General features: G+C 44.8%; 1 protein-coding gene across 1 annotated transcript in view; it reads left to right on the top strand.

Moving 5' to 3' along the window:
* The first annotated feature begins 3,940 nt into the window (after window positions 1–3,940).
* The window catches only part of LOC144509853 (uncharacterized), a 415,538-nt gene continuing 403,760 nt past the window's right edge, over window positions 3,941–15,718 (top strand). Inside the window, exons 1-2 of the mRNA XM_078238759.1 lie at window positions 3,941–4,047; window positions 8,466–8,575. Coding sequence (XP_078094885.1) covers window positions 3,941–4,047; window positions 8,466–8,575 — 217 coding nt within the window. The remainder of the gene's footprint in view (window positions 4,048–8,465; window positions 8,576–15,718) is intronic.

Below are 15,718 nucleotides of genomic sequence, written 5' to 3'. Positions count from 1 at the left end.
TCTGGAATTGAAAGCTAGCCTCAATAATGGTGACCATGAAACTATCATCGATTGTCATAATAAAAACCCATCTGCTTCACTAATGTCCTTAAGGGAAGGAAATCTGCCATCCTTACCTGATCTCCAGAGCCACAGCAATGTGGTTGACTCTTGATTGCCCTCTGCAACGGGCCTGGCGAGCTACTCAGTTCAGGGGCAATTTGAAATGGGCAACAAATGCTGGCCCAGCCAGTGATGCCCACATCCTAAGAATGAATAAAGGGAAAAAAATAATGACAAGGGAGAGTATCAGGGCTTTGTGTTGTTGTGTTGATCAGGTGATAGCTAGTCAGAGACCTGTCTTTAAGTCAGACCCATTGAAGTGAAAAGGGATAAAAATCAGGAATTATATAAAACTGATTTGTTGTCATTTACTTTTACACGGGTGCCACGGTGGCACAGTGATTAGCACTGCTGCTTCACAGCGCCAGGGACCCGGGTTCAATTCTGAGTGACTGTCTGTATGGAGTCTGCATGTTATCCCTGTGTCTGTGTGGATTTCCTCCCACAGCCCAAAGATGTGCGGGTCAGGTGGATTGGCCATGCTAAATTGCTGCTTAGTGTCCAAAGATGTGTATGTTAGATAGATTAGCCATGGTACATTTATGAGGTTATAGGGATAGGGCAGGGGAGAGGGCCTGGGTAAAATACTCTGGCAGAGAGTCGGTGCAGACTCGATGGGCCGAATGACCTCTTTTGCACTGTAGGGATTCTATGATTATCGCACAAAGTCATGATCTATCTCTAGGAGAGGTGAGTTCGGGCTGAATTCCTCTCCATTTCCACAGCCCAAAGGAAATGAAGCTGTCCAGAGGGCCCATTTTTAACTGCAATTGAGTTTGACTACTTCAGCTTTAGTGAACCAGTAACCCATTCTTTGAATTTCCAACGTCGTTTCTGAATATCTGCTACATTTATGATCCTTGGTTGATACAAGACATAAGTTGAAGGATCAAAACCTTCAAACAAGGCAATGATTAATGTAATGATGGATAGCCAGGAGACTTATCAACAGTTAAAGTTCTTATGCAAATTGCAAAAAAAGCATATTATTACATCTATGCTGATAAGGGAAAGGAGATTATTTATTTGCTAGCCCTCTGCTCCCTGATGACCGGAATATAGGGCGGCACGGTGGCACAGTGGTTAGCACTGCTGCCTCACAGCTCCAGGGACCAGGGTTTGATTCCCGGCTTGGGTCACTGTCCGTGCTGAGTCTGCACGTTCTCCCCGTGTTTGCGTGGGTTTCCTCCAAGTGTTCCGGTTTCCTCCCACACTCCGGACACTAACTATATGGTTCATGGTGGGAGATATAGGAAGGATATCAGAGGTAGGTTCTTTACGCAGAGAGTGGTTGGGGTGTGGAATGGACTGCCTGCAGTGATAGTGGAGTCAGACACTTTAGGAACATTTAAGCGGTTATTGGATAGGCACATGGAGCTCACCAGGATGATAGGGAGTGGGATAGCTTGATCTTGGTTTCAGATAAAGCTCGGCACAACATCGTGGGCCAAAGGGCCTGTTCTGTGCTGTACTGTTCTATGTTCTATGTTCTACTCCGAAAGACATGCTGGTTAGGTGCATTGGCTGTGCTAAATTCTCCCTCAGTGTACCCGAACACGTGTCGGAATGTGGCGACTAGGGGATTTTCACAGTAATTTCATTGCAGTGTTAATGTAAGACTACTTGTGACACTAATAAATAAACTTTAAATATCAATTTGAGGTCCTGGTAGCTTGTAATTCCGGAGAGATTCAACTCTGTGAATATGTTAGTGCAAGGCAACACAAACTTGCCGACCATTCTCTGACTTACAGTAAAATCAGACAACTGGCTCAAAAAAATGTATGGTTGGAAAAAATGTGAGACCCAGGTTTTAGTCTATATTTCCCTTTGGTTACCTAGGAGATGAGACCTCTAGCTTAGGATGCCATCAAACTTGGAAAGAGTAGGAGAGAAGTTTGAGGTTAAGTCAACCAGTGGTTAGGTGACACAGACCTGTGTTTTAAGTACTGTAGAGAGTGGGAAGAAGGAAAGACCAAGGGAGTTGAGTATGGACAGTTGTGACAGACTCAGTTAGAGAAGGAGACAGTATTTTGATATGATGAAGGATTGAAAGTGGAGGAAAAGTGTATAGAATGGCCTTTTTGGACGTAGGAAGGATCCTTTCCCACTGAACGTGATGGAAAGTAGTCCATGTACGCATCTGAGGACTTATCAGAATTATCGCCTGCAAGAGCAGAGGCAGCACGGTGACACAGTGGTTAGCACTGCTACCTCACAGCTCCAGGGACCTGGGTTCAATTCCGGCTTGGGTCACTGTTTGTGTGGAGTTTGCACATTCTCCCTGTGTCTGCGTGGGTTTCCTCCGGGTGCTCTGGTTCCCTCCCACAGCCCCAAAGATGTGGGGGTTAAGTTGATTGGTCATGCTAAATTGCCCCTTAGTGTCCCAGGATGCGTAGGTTAGAGGGATTAACAGGGTTAATATGTGGAGTTACGGGGATAGGGCTTGGATGGGATTGTTGTTGGTGCAGACTCAAGGGGTTGAATGGCCTCCTTCTGCACTGTTCTATGGTTCTATGAAGTGGAAAGGATAAGGAAAAGATAACTAGCATGTTGCTAGCCTGGAAAAATTAAGATTGGTGTTATTCTTCAAGTGGGACAATCCCACTTGGGGCTTGTTTGTGTGCAGAGATCAGGATGACTTGTTGCTCCTGCACTAGTGAAATTCATCTTTCTTGAATGTACTGCCTGCTCCATTGGGTGAAACTTGCTTCGTTGTTTTAGAGGGAAATGTTTGGATCCAGCTGGTCTGTAACTACGACAATTGGAGAATGATTTTGGGGCTGCTGTGAGGAGCACTGGGAAGTGGCTGAAACCTGATAGTAGTGAACCTCTGAAATGCATTGCTGCTTGGTGTGCTGGTTACTGAGTACGTGCATTGCCTTCACGAGGCAGCTGGACTGGCTTTTAAGGCAGAGATCGCACCATATTGAAGCTAAATGTCCTTAGTCTATGAAATCTCCTGGACTGGTTTTGATTGCCTGAGGGAGTTCATCATAGAAATCATAGAAACCCTACAGTACAGAAAGAGGCCATTCGGCCCATCGAGTCTGCACCGACCACAATCCCACCCAGGCCCTCCCCCCATATCCCTACATATTTTACCCGCTAATCCCTCTAATCCACACATCCCAGGACACTAAGGGGCAATTTTAGCATGGCCAATCAACCTAACCCGCACATCTTTGGACTGTGGGAGGAAACCGGAGTACCCGGAGGAAACCCACGCAGACACGAGGAGAATGTGCAAACTCCACACAGACAGTGACCCAAGCCAGGAATCGAACCCAGGTCCCTGGAGCTGTGAAGCAGCAGTGCTAACCACTGTGCTACCGTGAGTTGGAGGAAATTTCCAGTTTTCCCCATCTAACCTTAACTCTAACCTTAACCCTTTCCTCTCCACACAAGGGTACCCCCATTCACCACTCTGCACAAGAAAAAACTAACAGGAGTACGAATATATAAAAAAATGCAAAAGGTCCAGGAGACAAGAAGACTACAAGCCAAAATATAAGGGCAAAGCATCACAGGCGGCAGGAAGGTTTGAACGTGAGCCGCAAGAAAAGTGGCAGAGCACGAAGAAAAGGGGACATGTCTTCTCTCCGTCCGACCCCAAAAACGTAACCCTAACCCTAACTCATTATTGATTCTGGGTTTTACTCTGTGTTTTAGCCTCGAGTAAGATATGTCCAGCCACAACCATCACATGCTATGGGCCAGGCTTTATGGACCAGCCCATCCTGTTGTATGTTTGATGTTTCAGATGAGGAGCTGCTCGTAATTAATGATTGTTTGATCCTTATTCTTTAGGCCCAATGTTTGTGCAGAGAGAGAGGTGATGATGATTGGCCACAGGCAACCCTGTGTCCAAGCCTTCACACGAATGGCTAAAGTGTGGAAACAAGGGTGTGGAGGACAGAATTGGTGCGTGGGACATGAGAGGAGGTATGTGACCACAGCAACGTCATTCAAATCACAAGAACACACAAAATTAGGAGCAAGAATAGACCATTCAGCCACCGGAGTCTGCTTCACCATTCAACACAATCATGGCTCATCATTGTGGCCTCAACTCCAGTTTGCTGTCTCTTTCCCCAACTCCACCACCACATAACCTTTGACTTGCTTGTTGTTCTATCTAAATCAGTGTTGAATAGATTCTGTGACCCAACCACTACTGCCCTCTGGGGAAGAGAATTCCACAGACTAATGACCCTTAAGGGAAATAAATTCTCCTCATCTCAATCTTAAATTTAAACTGTGTCCCGTAGTTTTAGACTCCACACAAGGAGAAACATCTTCGCGGCACGGTGGCACAGTGGTTAGCACTGCTCCCTCACAGTGCCAGGGACCCGGGTTCAATTCCGGCCTCAGGTCACTGTGTGGAGTTTGCACATTCTCCCCGCGTCTGCATGTGTTTCCTCCGGGTGTTCTGGTTTCCTCCCACAGTCCAAAGATGTGTGGGCTAGGTTGATTGGCCATGCTAAATTAACCCTAGTATGAGGGGAGTTAGCAGGGTAAATATGAGGGGTGATGGGGAGAGGGCCTGGGTGGAATTGTGGTTGGTGCAGATTCGATGGCCCGAATGGCCTCCTTCTATACTTTAGGGATTTTATGAGCATTCACCCTGTCAAGTCCCCTCAGGATCTTATATGGTTCAATAGATCACCTCTTATTCTTCTGAATTACAATGGGTATAGGTCCAACTTGCTCAACCTTTCCTCATAAGAGAACGCCCTCAACCAAGGAATCAGTTGAGTGAACCCTCTTTGAACTCTGAAATTAGCGGTCAAATGTGAATAATTTACTGAAATGAGCAGAACTTAAAAATCTGATTCCATTTTCTGCCCACACCTGTTGACTGAGTCACTTTGGTTGTAAATTCTTGTTAGAAGAATCATAGAATCCCTACAGTGCAGAAGGAAGCCATTCGGGCCATCGAGTTTGCACCAACTCTTTGACAGAGCATTCCACCCAGGCTCTATCCCCATAACCCCATGTATTTGCCCCTAGCCTACACATCTTTGGACACTAAGTGGCAATTTAGCATGGCCAATCCACTTAACCTGTACATCTTTGGACTGTTAGGATAGTTAGGGAAGTCCCTTTTCATACCTCTTCCTCAATGTACTGACTCATGCTGAGATACAGATCCCCATATAGATATAAAGTGAAGGGATGCTGGAGGCAAAAATATTACACTTAGCTGAGGCCTGCTCACTTCATTAGGGATGCTCACTCACTTAAGGGTTTGGTAGCATAGTAGTTTTCTCGTGGACTGGTAATCTAGAGACCATGGATAACATAGAGTCATAGAGAGTCATAGAGGTTTACAGCATGGAAACAGGCCCTTCAGCCCAACCTGATAACAATTGAGAGACATGAATTTAAATATCACTGTGACAAGCTGGAGAATTTAAATTCAAATCATTAAATATATTTAAGAAAAAAAAGCTAGTATAAGTAATGATTTGATTTGATTTGATTTATTATTGTCACATGTATTGGTCACTGTCTGTGGGAAGTTTGTATATTCTCCCTGTGTCTGCGTGGGTTTCCTCCGGGTGCTCTGGTTTCCTTCCACAGTCCAAAAGATGCGCGGGTTAGGGGGATTGGCCATGCTAAATTTCCCCTTAGTGTCAGGGGGACTAGTTAGGTAAATGCATGGGGTTATGGGGATAGGGCCTGGGTGGGACTGTGGTCGGTGCAGACTTGAAGGGCTGAATGGCCTCCTTCTGCACTATAGGGATTCTATGATTCTATGAAAATGTCCCCACTAAATCTCATTAGCTGCCAGCCTGGCTTAGTCAGTAAAAAGTATTGTTCCTTGCGCACTATACAGACAAAGCATACTGCTCATAGAGTACATAGGGGAGAAGGAAAGAAGAGGATCCAGAATGTAGTGTTACAGTAATAGCTAGGGTGTAGCGAAAGATCAGCTTAATACAAGGTAGGCCATTCAAAAGTCTGATGGCAATAGGGAAGAAGTTGTTCTTGAGTCGGTTGGTACGTGACCTCAGAAGAAAGTGGAAGAAAGTATGTTCGGGATGCATGGGGTCCTTGATTATAGTGGCTGCCTTTCTGAGGCAGCGGGAAGTGTAGATGGAGTCAATGGATGGGAGGCTGGTTTCAGTGAAGGACGAGCGAACATTCACAATCTTTTATAGTTCCTTGCAGTCTTGGTCAGAGCAGGAGCCATACCAAGCTGTGATATATCCGGAAAGGATGTTTACTCTGGTGCGTCTGCAAACATTGGTGAAAATTGTAGTGGACATGCCGAATTTCATTAGCCTCTTGAGAAAGTAGAGGCGTTGGTGGCTACGGAAGCTGAAAAGTTCTGAGTGCCACAACCATTCTTTGCTTCTATTTGAGGTGTGTGCCTGCGGACTCTGGTTACATTCACGGTTAAAGGAACCAATGTTTTTCACAACCTCCAGCAACTTTAATGGATAGCGATCCAATGTGCATCAAAATGTAGAAATTCATAGATTTATTAGATGATTGCACCAAATCACTTGTCCCACCTCATAACTCACTTGGTGGTTCTCCCCAGCACTCCAACTTAGAGCAAAGGAATGGCATATAGAGTTTGAAATAGCCATTTGGGTTAACTAGTCTACACTGACGTTTATGCTCCCCATGAGCCTCTAGCCATCCCTCTTCATTCAACACTCATTCCTGCAGAGAGTCAGCATGGAAACAGCAGGCTGAATGGCCTCCTTCTGTGCTATAACCATCCTATGATTCTATAACTTTTTAGAAAGGCATAATTCTCCGTTAGTCTCCAAATTTAGTAAATATTTGTTCAATGACCTTTCTTTAGAGTAAACATGGGGTTTGTAAATGTTTACATTTTTTCAGTTCTTCATTATCTGCCCGTGTTAATTCAGCAGGGTAAGGGTTAACAATCAGTCCTGTATCCACTTATGGCAGTTCAGTGGGCAATGCGGTGTACATCTGTTCCTGTTGCTATGTGTGTGCATGTGTACACAAACAGTCCCTGTTTACTTGCTCTAATACAGTGTCACGACAAAGCAGCGAGAAATCTTTACTTAGAGGGTGGGAATTTGAAAGTACAAAGTCCCGGTTAGAGAATTCAGGGGGCAGAGACGCTCGTTAACCTTTATTTTGCCTCTTTGAAGGAGGAGAAAATTGGCATTGGTTTCTGCTACAACTGCAATCCACTGACCATAATAAAATCGTCCATATAGATGCTGGGTAAAGACAGGATCCAGCTTCCTACAAGAGAAACTCACTGAATGAAGTTTATTTATTAGTGTCACAAGTAGGCTTACATTAACAATGCAGTGAAGTTATTGTGAAAATCCTCTAGTCGTCACACTCTGGCGCCTGTTTGGGTACACTGAAGGAGGATTTAGCATGGCCAATGCACCTAACCCACACGTCTTTTAGGCTGTGGGAGGAAACCGGAGCACCCAGAGGAAACCCACCCAGACACAGGGAGAACATGCTGACTCCACATAGACAGTGACCCAAGCGGGGAATTGAACCTGGGTCCCTGGCGCTGTGAGGCAGCAGGGCTAACCACTGTGCCACCGGGCCGCCCGAATCTAAACCCAGCCTACAGCTGTGAGGCACTGGGGAATGAGACTCAAGTCTGCTCTGGTACTTCAGGTAGCTGATACTACTTGAAAAAGAGCAGAAAGCTCCCCTGGCCAACATTCCTGTCTCAACCACTAAAAATGTGTCATTGTTATCATTGGTGCTGTGGAATTTGAGTGTATATACAAAATAACTGCTGTTTGTGCTGCTGTGTTTGCCTGCATTTTATTTTATTCTGGGAACGTGGGCCTCACTGGCACATATTGCCCATAAAAGGTGACAAATTTTGTACCTGCCGTGTGTCTGGTTTAATACATATTAGTGACCCGCCAGATCACTTTAAAGGACAGGTGAGAATCGACTGGACTCACAACTTGGCCAGATTAGGCAGCAGTTTTTTTTCCTCTAAAGGACATTAGTGAACCAGTTGGCTATTGTACTTTCAGTGATTGTTTATTTAGAATCATACTGCACAGAATTCAGCTCTTTGTTCCTCTGCCAGTTCTCTGACAGAGTTACTGATTAGTCTGACTCACCTGCTCTTTCCACATAGCCATGTAAACTTTTCCTTTTTATCCAATTCCCCTTTGAAAATGACAGTTGAATCTGTTTTTCACAACATTTCAGGCAATGCTTTCCAGCTCATAGCTTGCTGAGCAAAAAAACATGCAAAGCAATGAGGCACTATACAAATGCACATCTGTCTAATCCAAGCCTTTCTGTTCTATAGCAGCACGGTCATGGGCTAAGGAGATAGGGCATCTGAGTGTGACTATAAATGACTTTGGTTTTCTTTACAGGACAGCGTACTACACAGCGTACAGACAGGTTTACAGTATGGACCATCAGGTTGTCTACAAGTGTTGCCCTGGATGGATACAACTCAATAATGAAGCTGGATGCCTGTACCGTAAGTTGCCTGTTCGGAATTAAATAGTTCTTGCCAAAAGGCTATTCATTAACACCGTTATGAGCACTGTTGCACTGGCACATGGGGAAGCTGAAGATTGCCATGGCTGGAAATGGGTTTAACTGTGTCTCCATGGCAATAAACATTGGCATTTATACTAGGGGGTTAATTCTTGCGGTATTGTATCGGTTAACACATTTTCATAAATGAACTTTGTGTGGGTTAAAATAAGCGTAGAGAGGAATGTCCCACCAGAGCAAATGAAATGACTCACCACTGACATCATAAGAGCAATAATTTGAAGTTCCATTTGGATATCTTCGCCAACTTGGACAATTTGGGGGAAAAACAGTTGCTGAAGTTTGGTCGTGTATCACTGGATGTCATTAGCACTATTCTTAGAAACCCTGCTACATATTTCCAAAGAGCATTTAACCCATCTTGAAGCAAAAACCTTGTTAGCTGCCAGCCGTGGCTGAGTCAATAGCACTCTTGCCTCTGAGCAGAAGGTTGTGGATTCAAGTCCCACTTTACAAACTTGAGTACAAAGTCCAGGCTGGCAGTTCAGTGCAGCACTGAGGGAGTGCTGCATTGGTGGAGGTGTCGTCACTTGTTAAACTGAGACCCCGTAAGAAGTCTCACAACACCAGGTTAAAGTCCAACAGGTTTATTTGGTAGCAAACGCCACTAGCTTTTGGAGCACTGCTCCTTCGTCAGATGAGTGGGACGAAGGAGCAGCGCTCCGAAAGCTAGTGGCGTTTGCTACCAAATAAACCTGTTGGACTTTAACCTGGTGTTGTGAGGCTTCTTACTGTGTTTACCCCAGTCCAACGCTGGCATCTCCACATCAAAACTGAGACCCCATCAGCCCTTTTAGGTACAGTAAAAAATTCCATGGCACCACTCAAAGAAGAGCAGATTTATCCCTCAACCAAAATCTGAAACCAGACTATCTGGTCATTAGCATAGTGGGAGCACAAATCTGTTCCCATGGAAGGGTGAAAATCACAGTCGGGACCCAATTCCAGGATTCCTCACCTTGCTCCTGGGGTTTCCAATTTTAAGGGTGTGGGCTGGTTTGAGCTACAATCTATACCTTGCACTCTCAACTTGGCTGGCTCCATTGCGGGAATAGCCATGTCCTAGTCCCCTGAAATTTTCATGGATTTGGACCATCTTTGAAGAGTTATGATTCACGGCACCTCAGAGGTAATGGTAACCATAGTCTGCATGAGGGAACCTTCTGAAATGTAAGTTCAAAAGTGCTCCTCATGCCACCCACCATGCCAAGGTATGGCACTTCCGTGCCCATTCACCCACTATACACTGTATATAACCAATGAACCCTGTAGTAACAGTAGGATGTGTAATAAAAAGCCTTAAAAAAATTAGTCATTAATTGAAATACCCCACTTCTAGAAAAAAAATCCTTTTTACTACAGCTCAATATAAGTGTCAATCATCCAGACCATTTAAAATATCTGTGGCTAAAACTGTAAGCTCTTGGAACCTCCTTATCCTCTGTAAATAAACATTGTGCAATTGGCAGAAGTGATCTGAGAACCCAGAGTTATCAATCCGGTATTGTTTTCCCTGGGGCTCAGGTGTTTCAGTTCTCTAGTGGATGTCTGCGATCAGCTAAGAATGTTAAATGAAACTAGGCATGAGGGTCCGTAAGGGTGGGTTTGTTGAGGTGGCGTGTGAAGGGTGAGGGCTAGGGGGCTTTAACCGTTTTCATTATAATTGAGACAAAATCCCGCAGCAGCTCGGCAGGCCTTTTAAAAAGCCCAACGGCTGCTTCTGAACTCGTTCCTGGATCGGCTGTCCCGATTGCACTCTGCACCAATCCTTTCGGTGAAGTGTGTGAAGTGTGTGACGCTGTATTAGAGGCTATGTTCAGGTTTGCAGATACTAGCCTGCATTTATTGGAGTTGTGACCTTTCTTTCGCACAATGTTACTTAATGGTATTTTTCTAGTCAGAGAAAATACAATACAATCAAAGGAAGTAAGATCCCTTTACATATAGGAAATTACTTTCCTGTCTGTAATGCAGAAAATTCAGAATACTTAGCCCCTGGTGGTCTCCGTATCTGCATTACTGAGAGGTTTAGTTGCAGGGTCAGAGTGCACAGCAGTACTGACCTGTGCACCCTGCGATGATACGTAAACTAATCATTTAATTGTGCAACTTTAGGAGCAATTTAGGATGGATTGGGTAGATGAAGAAAGAAAGTTATATAGGGTCTGTCATGACCACAGGACGTCCTAAATTCTTCACAGCAAATGAAACTCTTTTGCAGTGAACTCACTGTTGTCATGTGTATGGCAACCAAATATGTGTATAGTAAGGTCACACTAACACTGCTGAGATAAATAATTCCATCAGTTGTCTTATTGGTTCTGGTTGAGTGATCAAAGTTGGTCAGGGCAATTGGAGAGCTCCCTGCCTTCTTTGAGTGGTGATGTGAGATGATTTACGTGTATCTGAACTGGCAGATAGGGCCTGTGTGTGACGTCGCATCTGAAAAACGGCATCTCTAACAATGCAACACTCTCCCAGTACTGCACTGGAATGGCAGTCTGGGTTATTTTCTTAAATTTCTCGAGTAGATCTTGAATCCACAACCTTCTGTCTTGGAGGTGAAGATTCAACCCACTGAGGAAGGAAGCTGGAGGGGGGGTTTGGTGGCGGGGAGAGGGGGGTGGTGTAGGGGGGGTGGGGTGGGGGGGTGGTGTGTGGATCAGGCAACCTGTCACTCTTCTATTGAGCAAGACCTGATAAATGAGGTCCAATGCAGGTTATGGGACATACCTCGTACTTCATGTTTCTGTTCCATATGTTTGCTTCAGAAGACATTTATGCGGTGTGTTGGGGGAAAGGGAGGGTGAACAATTTTATTACCCATTCTCTAAGAGGGCGACCCAAAGGGGAATTGGAAGAAAACCCTTCAAGAATACAGGGCAATTGAGTATGATAGTTTTACTCTACAAATTGGGCACAGGCCAGTAATCACACAGACTTCCTGTGGTCTTTTTGCCCTTGCCAATGTAAAGGATTTCTTTGACATCCAGAAGTTTGACCTTCCTGGAAGCTGAGAGCTGGAGTCAGAGGCAGTGATGGAAATGAGACCCAAACACAACGGAGTTCGAGCAAGGCCAATGTGACAGCTGTGACTCAGTAATGGCACTTTTTCCTCTGAGTCAGGACATTGTGCATTCATGTTTCACTCCAGGTATTTGAAAGTATAATTGAGGCTGACACTCCAGTGTAGTCCTGAAGGAGTGCAGTGTTGTTGGAGATGTCTTTCATTAAACTGAGGCCCCATATGCGCGTGATGGTGGCACGGTGGCACAGTGTTTAGCACTGCTGCCTCACAGCGCCAGGGACCCGGGTTTGATTCCCGGCTTGGGTCACTGTCTGTGCGGAGTCTGCATGTTCTCCCTGTGTCTGCATGGGTTTCCTCTGGGTGCTCGAGTTTCCTATCACAGTTAGAAGGATGTGCTGGTTAGGTGCATTGGCCATGCTAAATTCTCCCTCAGTGTACCTGAACAGGCACCGGAGTGTGGTGACTGGGGAATTTCTGCAGTAACTTCATTGCAATGTTAATGTAAGCGCACTTGTGACTAATAAATAAACTTTAAATCTTTCAGTGGACCTACAATATACCATGGCACTATTTTGAAGAAGTCTTGGCCAATATATACCCCTCAACTAACATCACTAAAACAAAATAGATTTATTTGGGCACTATTGCTGTTAGTGGGGGCTTGCCAAGTGCAAATAGGCTACAACAGTAACTACTCTTCAAAAAGTACTTCATTGGTTGTAAAGTGCTGTTGGCGATCCTGAAAGGTGCTATATAAGTGCTTCTAACAGTGAGAAGTTGCACATTGTAAGCTACAACAGGCAGGGTGATGCTTGTACTTTGTGGGTTTCTGCTTGTGCGGCGCTCGCCTGGTGCCTACATCAACAGTGTAAAACTAGTTTACCCCCTTGCGCTGACTCTGGAGGAAGTGGGCCAGACACCCCGTGTAAACTCAACCTGATCCTCATACTTCTGCTCAACACCAGGGATACAATCAGGGAGGCAACCGACCAAATATTTTAGCTGGAACTGTTACTGTGACCGGCTGCACTCGACATCACTATAATTAGATTACTTTAATCGCCTTGGCTGTACTTTTTTGTGGAGCTTGCTTTTCTCCATTCAGACCGCTATAATTAGCTGTCTTTCATTTTCCCAGGCTGAACTTTCCTCACAGATCCCATACGGAAACTGAATCACTGGCAAAACACATATCAGAGGAAAAGAATTTAAATTTGTGTTGATGTTTTGACTGTTTTATTTGCTGATTTTTCTTTCTGTGGTTAACAATTTTTGGTTTGATTGAGGTTCCATGCCTGGAGGTAGGGCTCGTAATTGTCATCAGGCTTCCTCATTGGCACTCAATTAAACTGTGTCGGTGTACCACATCAGTGCACCATGTCGGTGTACCATGTTGGTGTACCATGTCGGTGTACCATGTTGGTGTACCATGTTGATGTACTACGTCGGTGTACCATGTCAGTGTACTATGTCAGTGTACCATGTTGGTGCATCAGCTCCTGCCCTGGTTAAAACTGGTTACCTTTTCCTTGGTCACGGTCACAGGCATTCGGCCTCTGATCTTTGGGTAAGCATTCTCCAAGGCGGCCTTCACAACACACGACAGCGCAGAGTAGCTGAGCAGAGACTGATAGCCAGGTTCCGCACACATGAGGACGGCCTCAACCGGGATCTTGGGTTTATGTCACACTATCTGTAACCCCCACAACTTGTCTGGACTTGCAAAGTCTCACTGGCTGTCCTGTCTGGAGACAATACACACCTCTTTAACCTGTGCTAATGCTCTCTCCACTCACATTGTCTGTACCTTTAAGACTTGATTAGCTGTAAAGAATCGCATTCCAATCATTATTCATTATTCTGTAAATTGAGTTTGTGTCTTTATATGCCCTGTTTGCTGTTTATGAGCAGATCTCCCACTCACCTGACGAAGGAGCAGTGCTCGGAAAGCTAGTGGCGTTTGCTACCAACTAAACCTGTTGGACTTTAACCTGGTGTTGTTAGACTCCTTACTGTGTTTACCCCAGTCCAACGCCGGCATCTCCACATCATCACTTTTCCTTGCGCATTATTGGGCATTATGAACACCAGGCCATGAATAGGTGTTGTTTCCCTGAAGTAGGAACAAAATGAGAATGACAACTTTATCGATATATGTTATTTTAAAACTCATAATTCTGTATGCACTTTCCACATAAATTTCCATGTCCACATTTATACGAAAATGATATTTGTAAAACCCATGTCTTTGACCCCCACAGATAGAGGCACTCTGGTGCCACCACTGGCAGGAGGATGTAACCAAAGTGTGATGAGTTAGGGAATATTGGTCGCTTCCTCATACCACCGAAATCAACGGGTCACCCTGGTTGTATCACAGCTTGATATGGCTCCTGCTCTGTCCAAAACTACAATAAACTACAAAGAATGAAGCCCAGTCCATTCCTCAAACAGCCTCCCATCCATTGACACTGTCTACTCTTCCTGCTGCCTCGGCAAAGTGGGCCAGCATAATCAAGGACCCCACGCACCCCAGACATTCTCTCTTTCACCTTTTCCCATCAGGAAAAAGATACAAAAGTCTGAGGTTACGTAGTAACCGACTCAAAAACAGCTTCTTCCCTGCTGCTATCAGACCTTTGAATGGATCTACCTCGCATTAAGTTGATCTTTCTCTACACCCTAGCTATGGCTGTAACACTACATTCTGCCCTCTTTCCTTTCCTTCCCTATGTACAGTATGTTTTGTATAAACACGCAAGAAATAATACTTCTCACTGCATACTAAAATATGTGACAATAATAAATCAAATCAAATCAAATCTTATCCCACTCCATTAAATCAGTGTGTCACTCTTTAACTACAACAGTTACTCCGGGTGGCAGGTAGATAAATCCCCAGGACCTGAGGAAGTGTATCCCAGGACGTTGTGGGAGCTAGGGAGGGAATTGCTAACAGAGATATTTGGATCATCAACAGCCACACGTGAGGTGCCTGAAGATTGGAGGGTGGCAAATGCTGTGCCTTTGTTTAAGAAGGGCTGCATGGAAAAGCCTGGGAACTACAGGCCGGTGAGTCTAATATCTGTAGTGGGTAAGTTGTTGGGAAGGTATCCTGAGAGACAGAATCTACAGGCATTTAGAGAGGCAAGGACTGATTAGGGATAGTCAGCATGGCTTTGTGAATGGGAGATCACGTCTCACAAATTTTTTGAAGGAGGAATGAAGAAGGTAGATGAGGGCAGTGCAGTCGACGTTAAGGCCTTTGACAAGTTACTGCATGGTAGTTGTTGCATAAGGTTAAATCTCACGGGATCCAGGATGAGGTAGGTAATTGGATACAAAGTTGGCTGGATGACAGAGGGTCGTGGTTGTAGAGGGTTGTTTTTCAAACTGGAGGCCTGTGACCAGCGGTGTGCCTCAGGGATCAGTGCTGGGTCCACTGTTATTTGTCATTTGTATTAATGATTGGGATGAGAATATAGGAGGCATGGTTAGTAAGTTTGCAGATGACAAAGATTGGTGGCATAGTGGACAATGAAGAAGGTTATTTAGGATTGCAACGGGATCTTGATCAATTGGGCCAGTGGGCTGATGAATAGCAGATGGAGCTTAATTTAAATAAATGCGAGGTGATGCATTTTGGTAGATCAAACCAGGGCAAGACTTACTCAGTTAATGGTAGGGCACTGGGGAGAGTTATAGAATAAAGAAATCTAGGGTTACAGGTTCATTGCTCTTTGAAAGTGTAATCACAGGTAGACAGGGTGGTGAAGAAGGCATTCGGCATGCTTGGCTTCATTGGTCAGAACATTGAATACAGGAGTTGAGACGTCTTGTTGAAGTTGTACAAGACATTGGTAAGGCCACACTTGGAATACTGTGTACTGTTCTGGTCACCCTATTATTAAAAGGATATTATTGAACTAGAAAGAGTGCAGAAAAGATTTACTAGAAAGCTACCAGAACTTGATGGTTTGAGTTTTAAGGAGAGGCTGGATAGACTGGGACTTTATTCCTTGGAGCATAGGAGGT

Source organism: Mustelus asterias, chromosome 22 (assembly GCF_964213995.1).
Source record: "Mustelus asterias chromosome 22, sMusAst1.hap1.1, whole genome shotgun sequence".
NCBI lineage: Eukaryota > Metazoa > Chordata > Chondrichthyes > Carcharhiniformes > Triakidae > Mustelus > Mustelus asterias.
The sequence above is the reverse complement of the archived record's forward strand: the minus strand, read 5'-3'. Positions and strand labels throughout refer to the sequence as shown.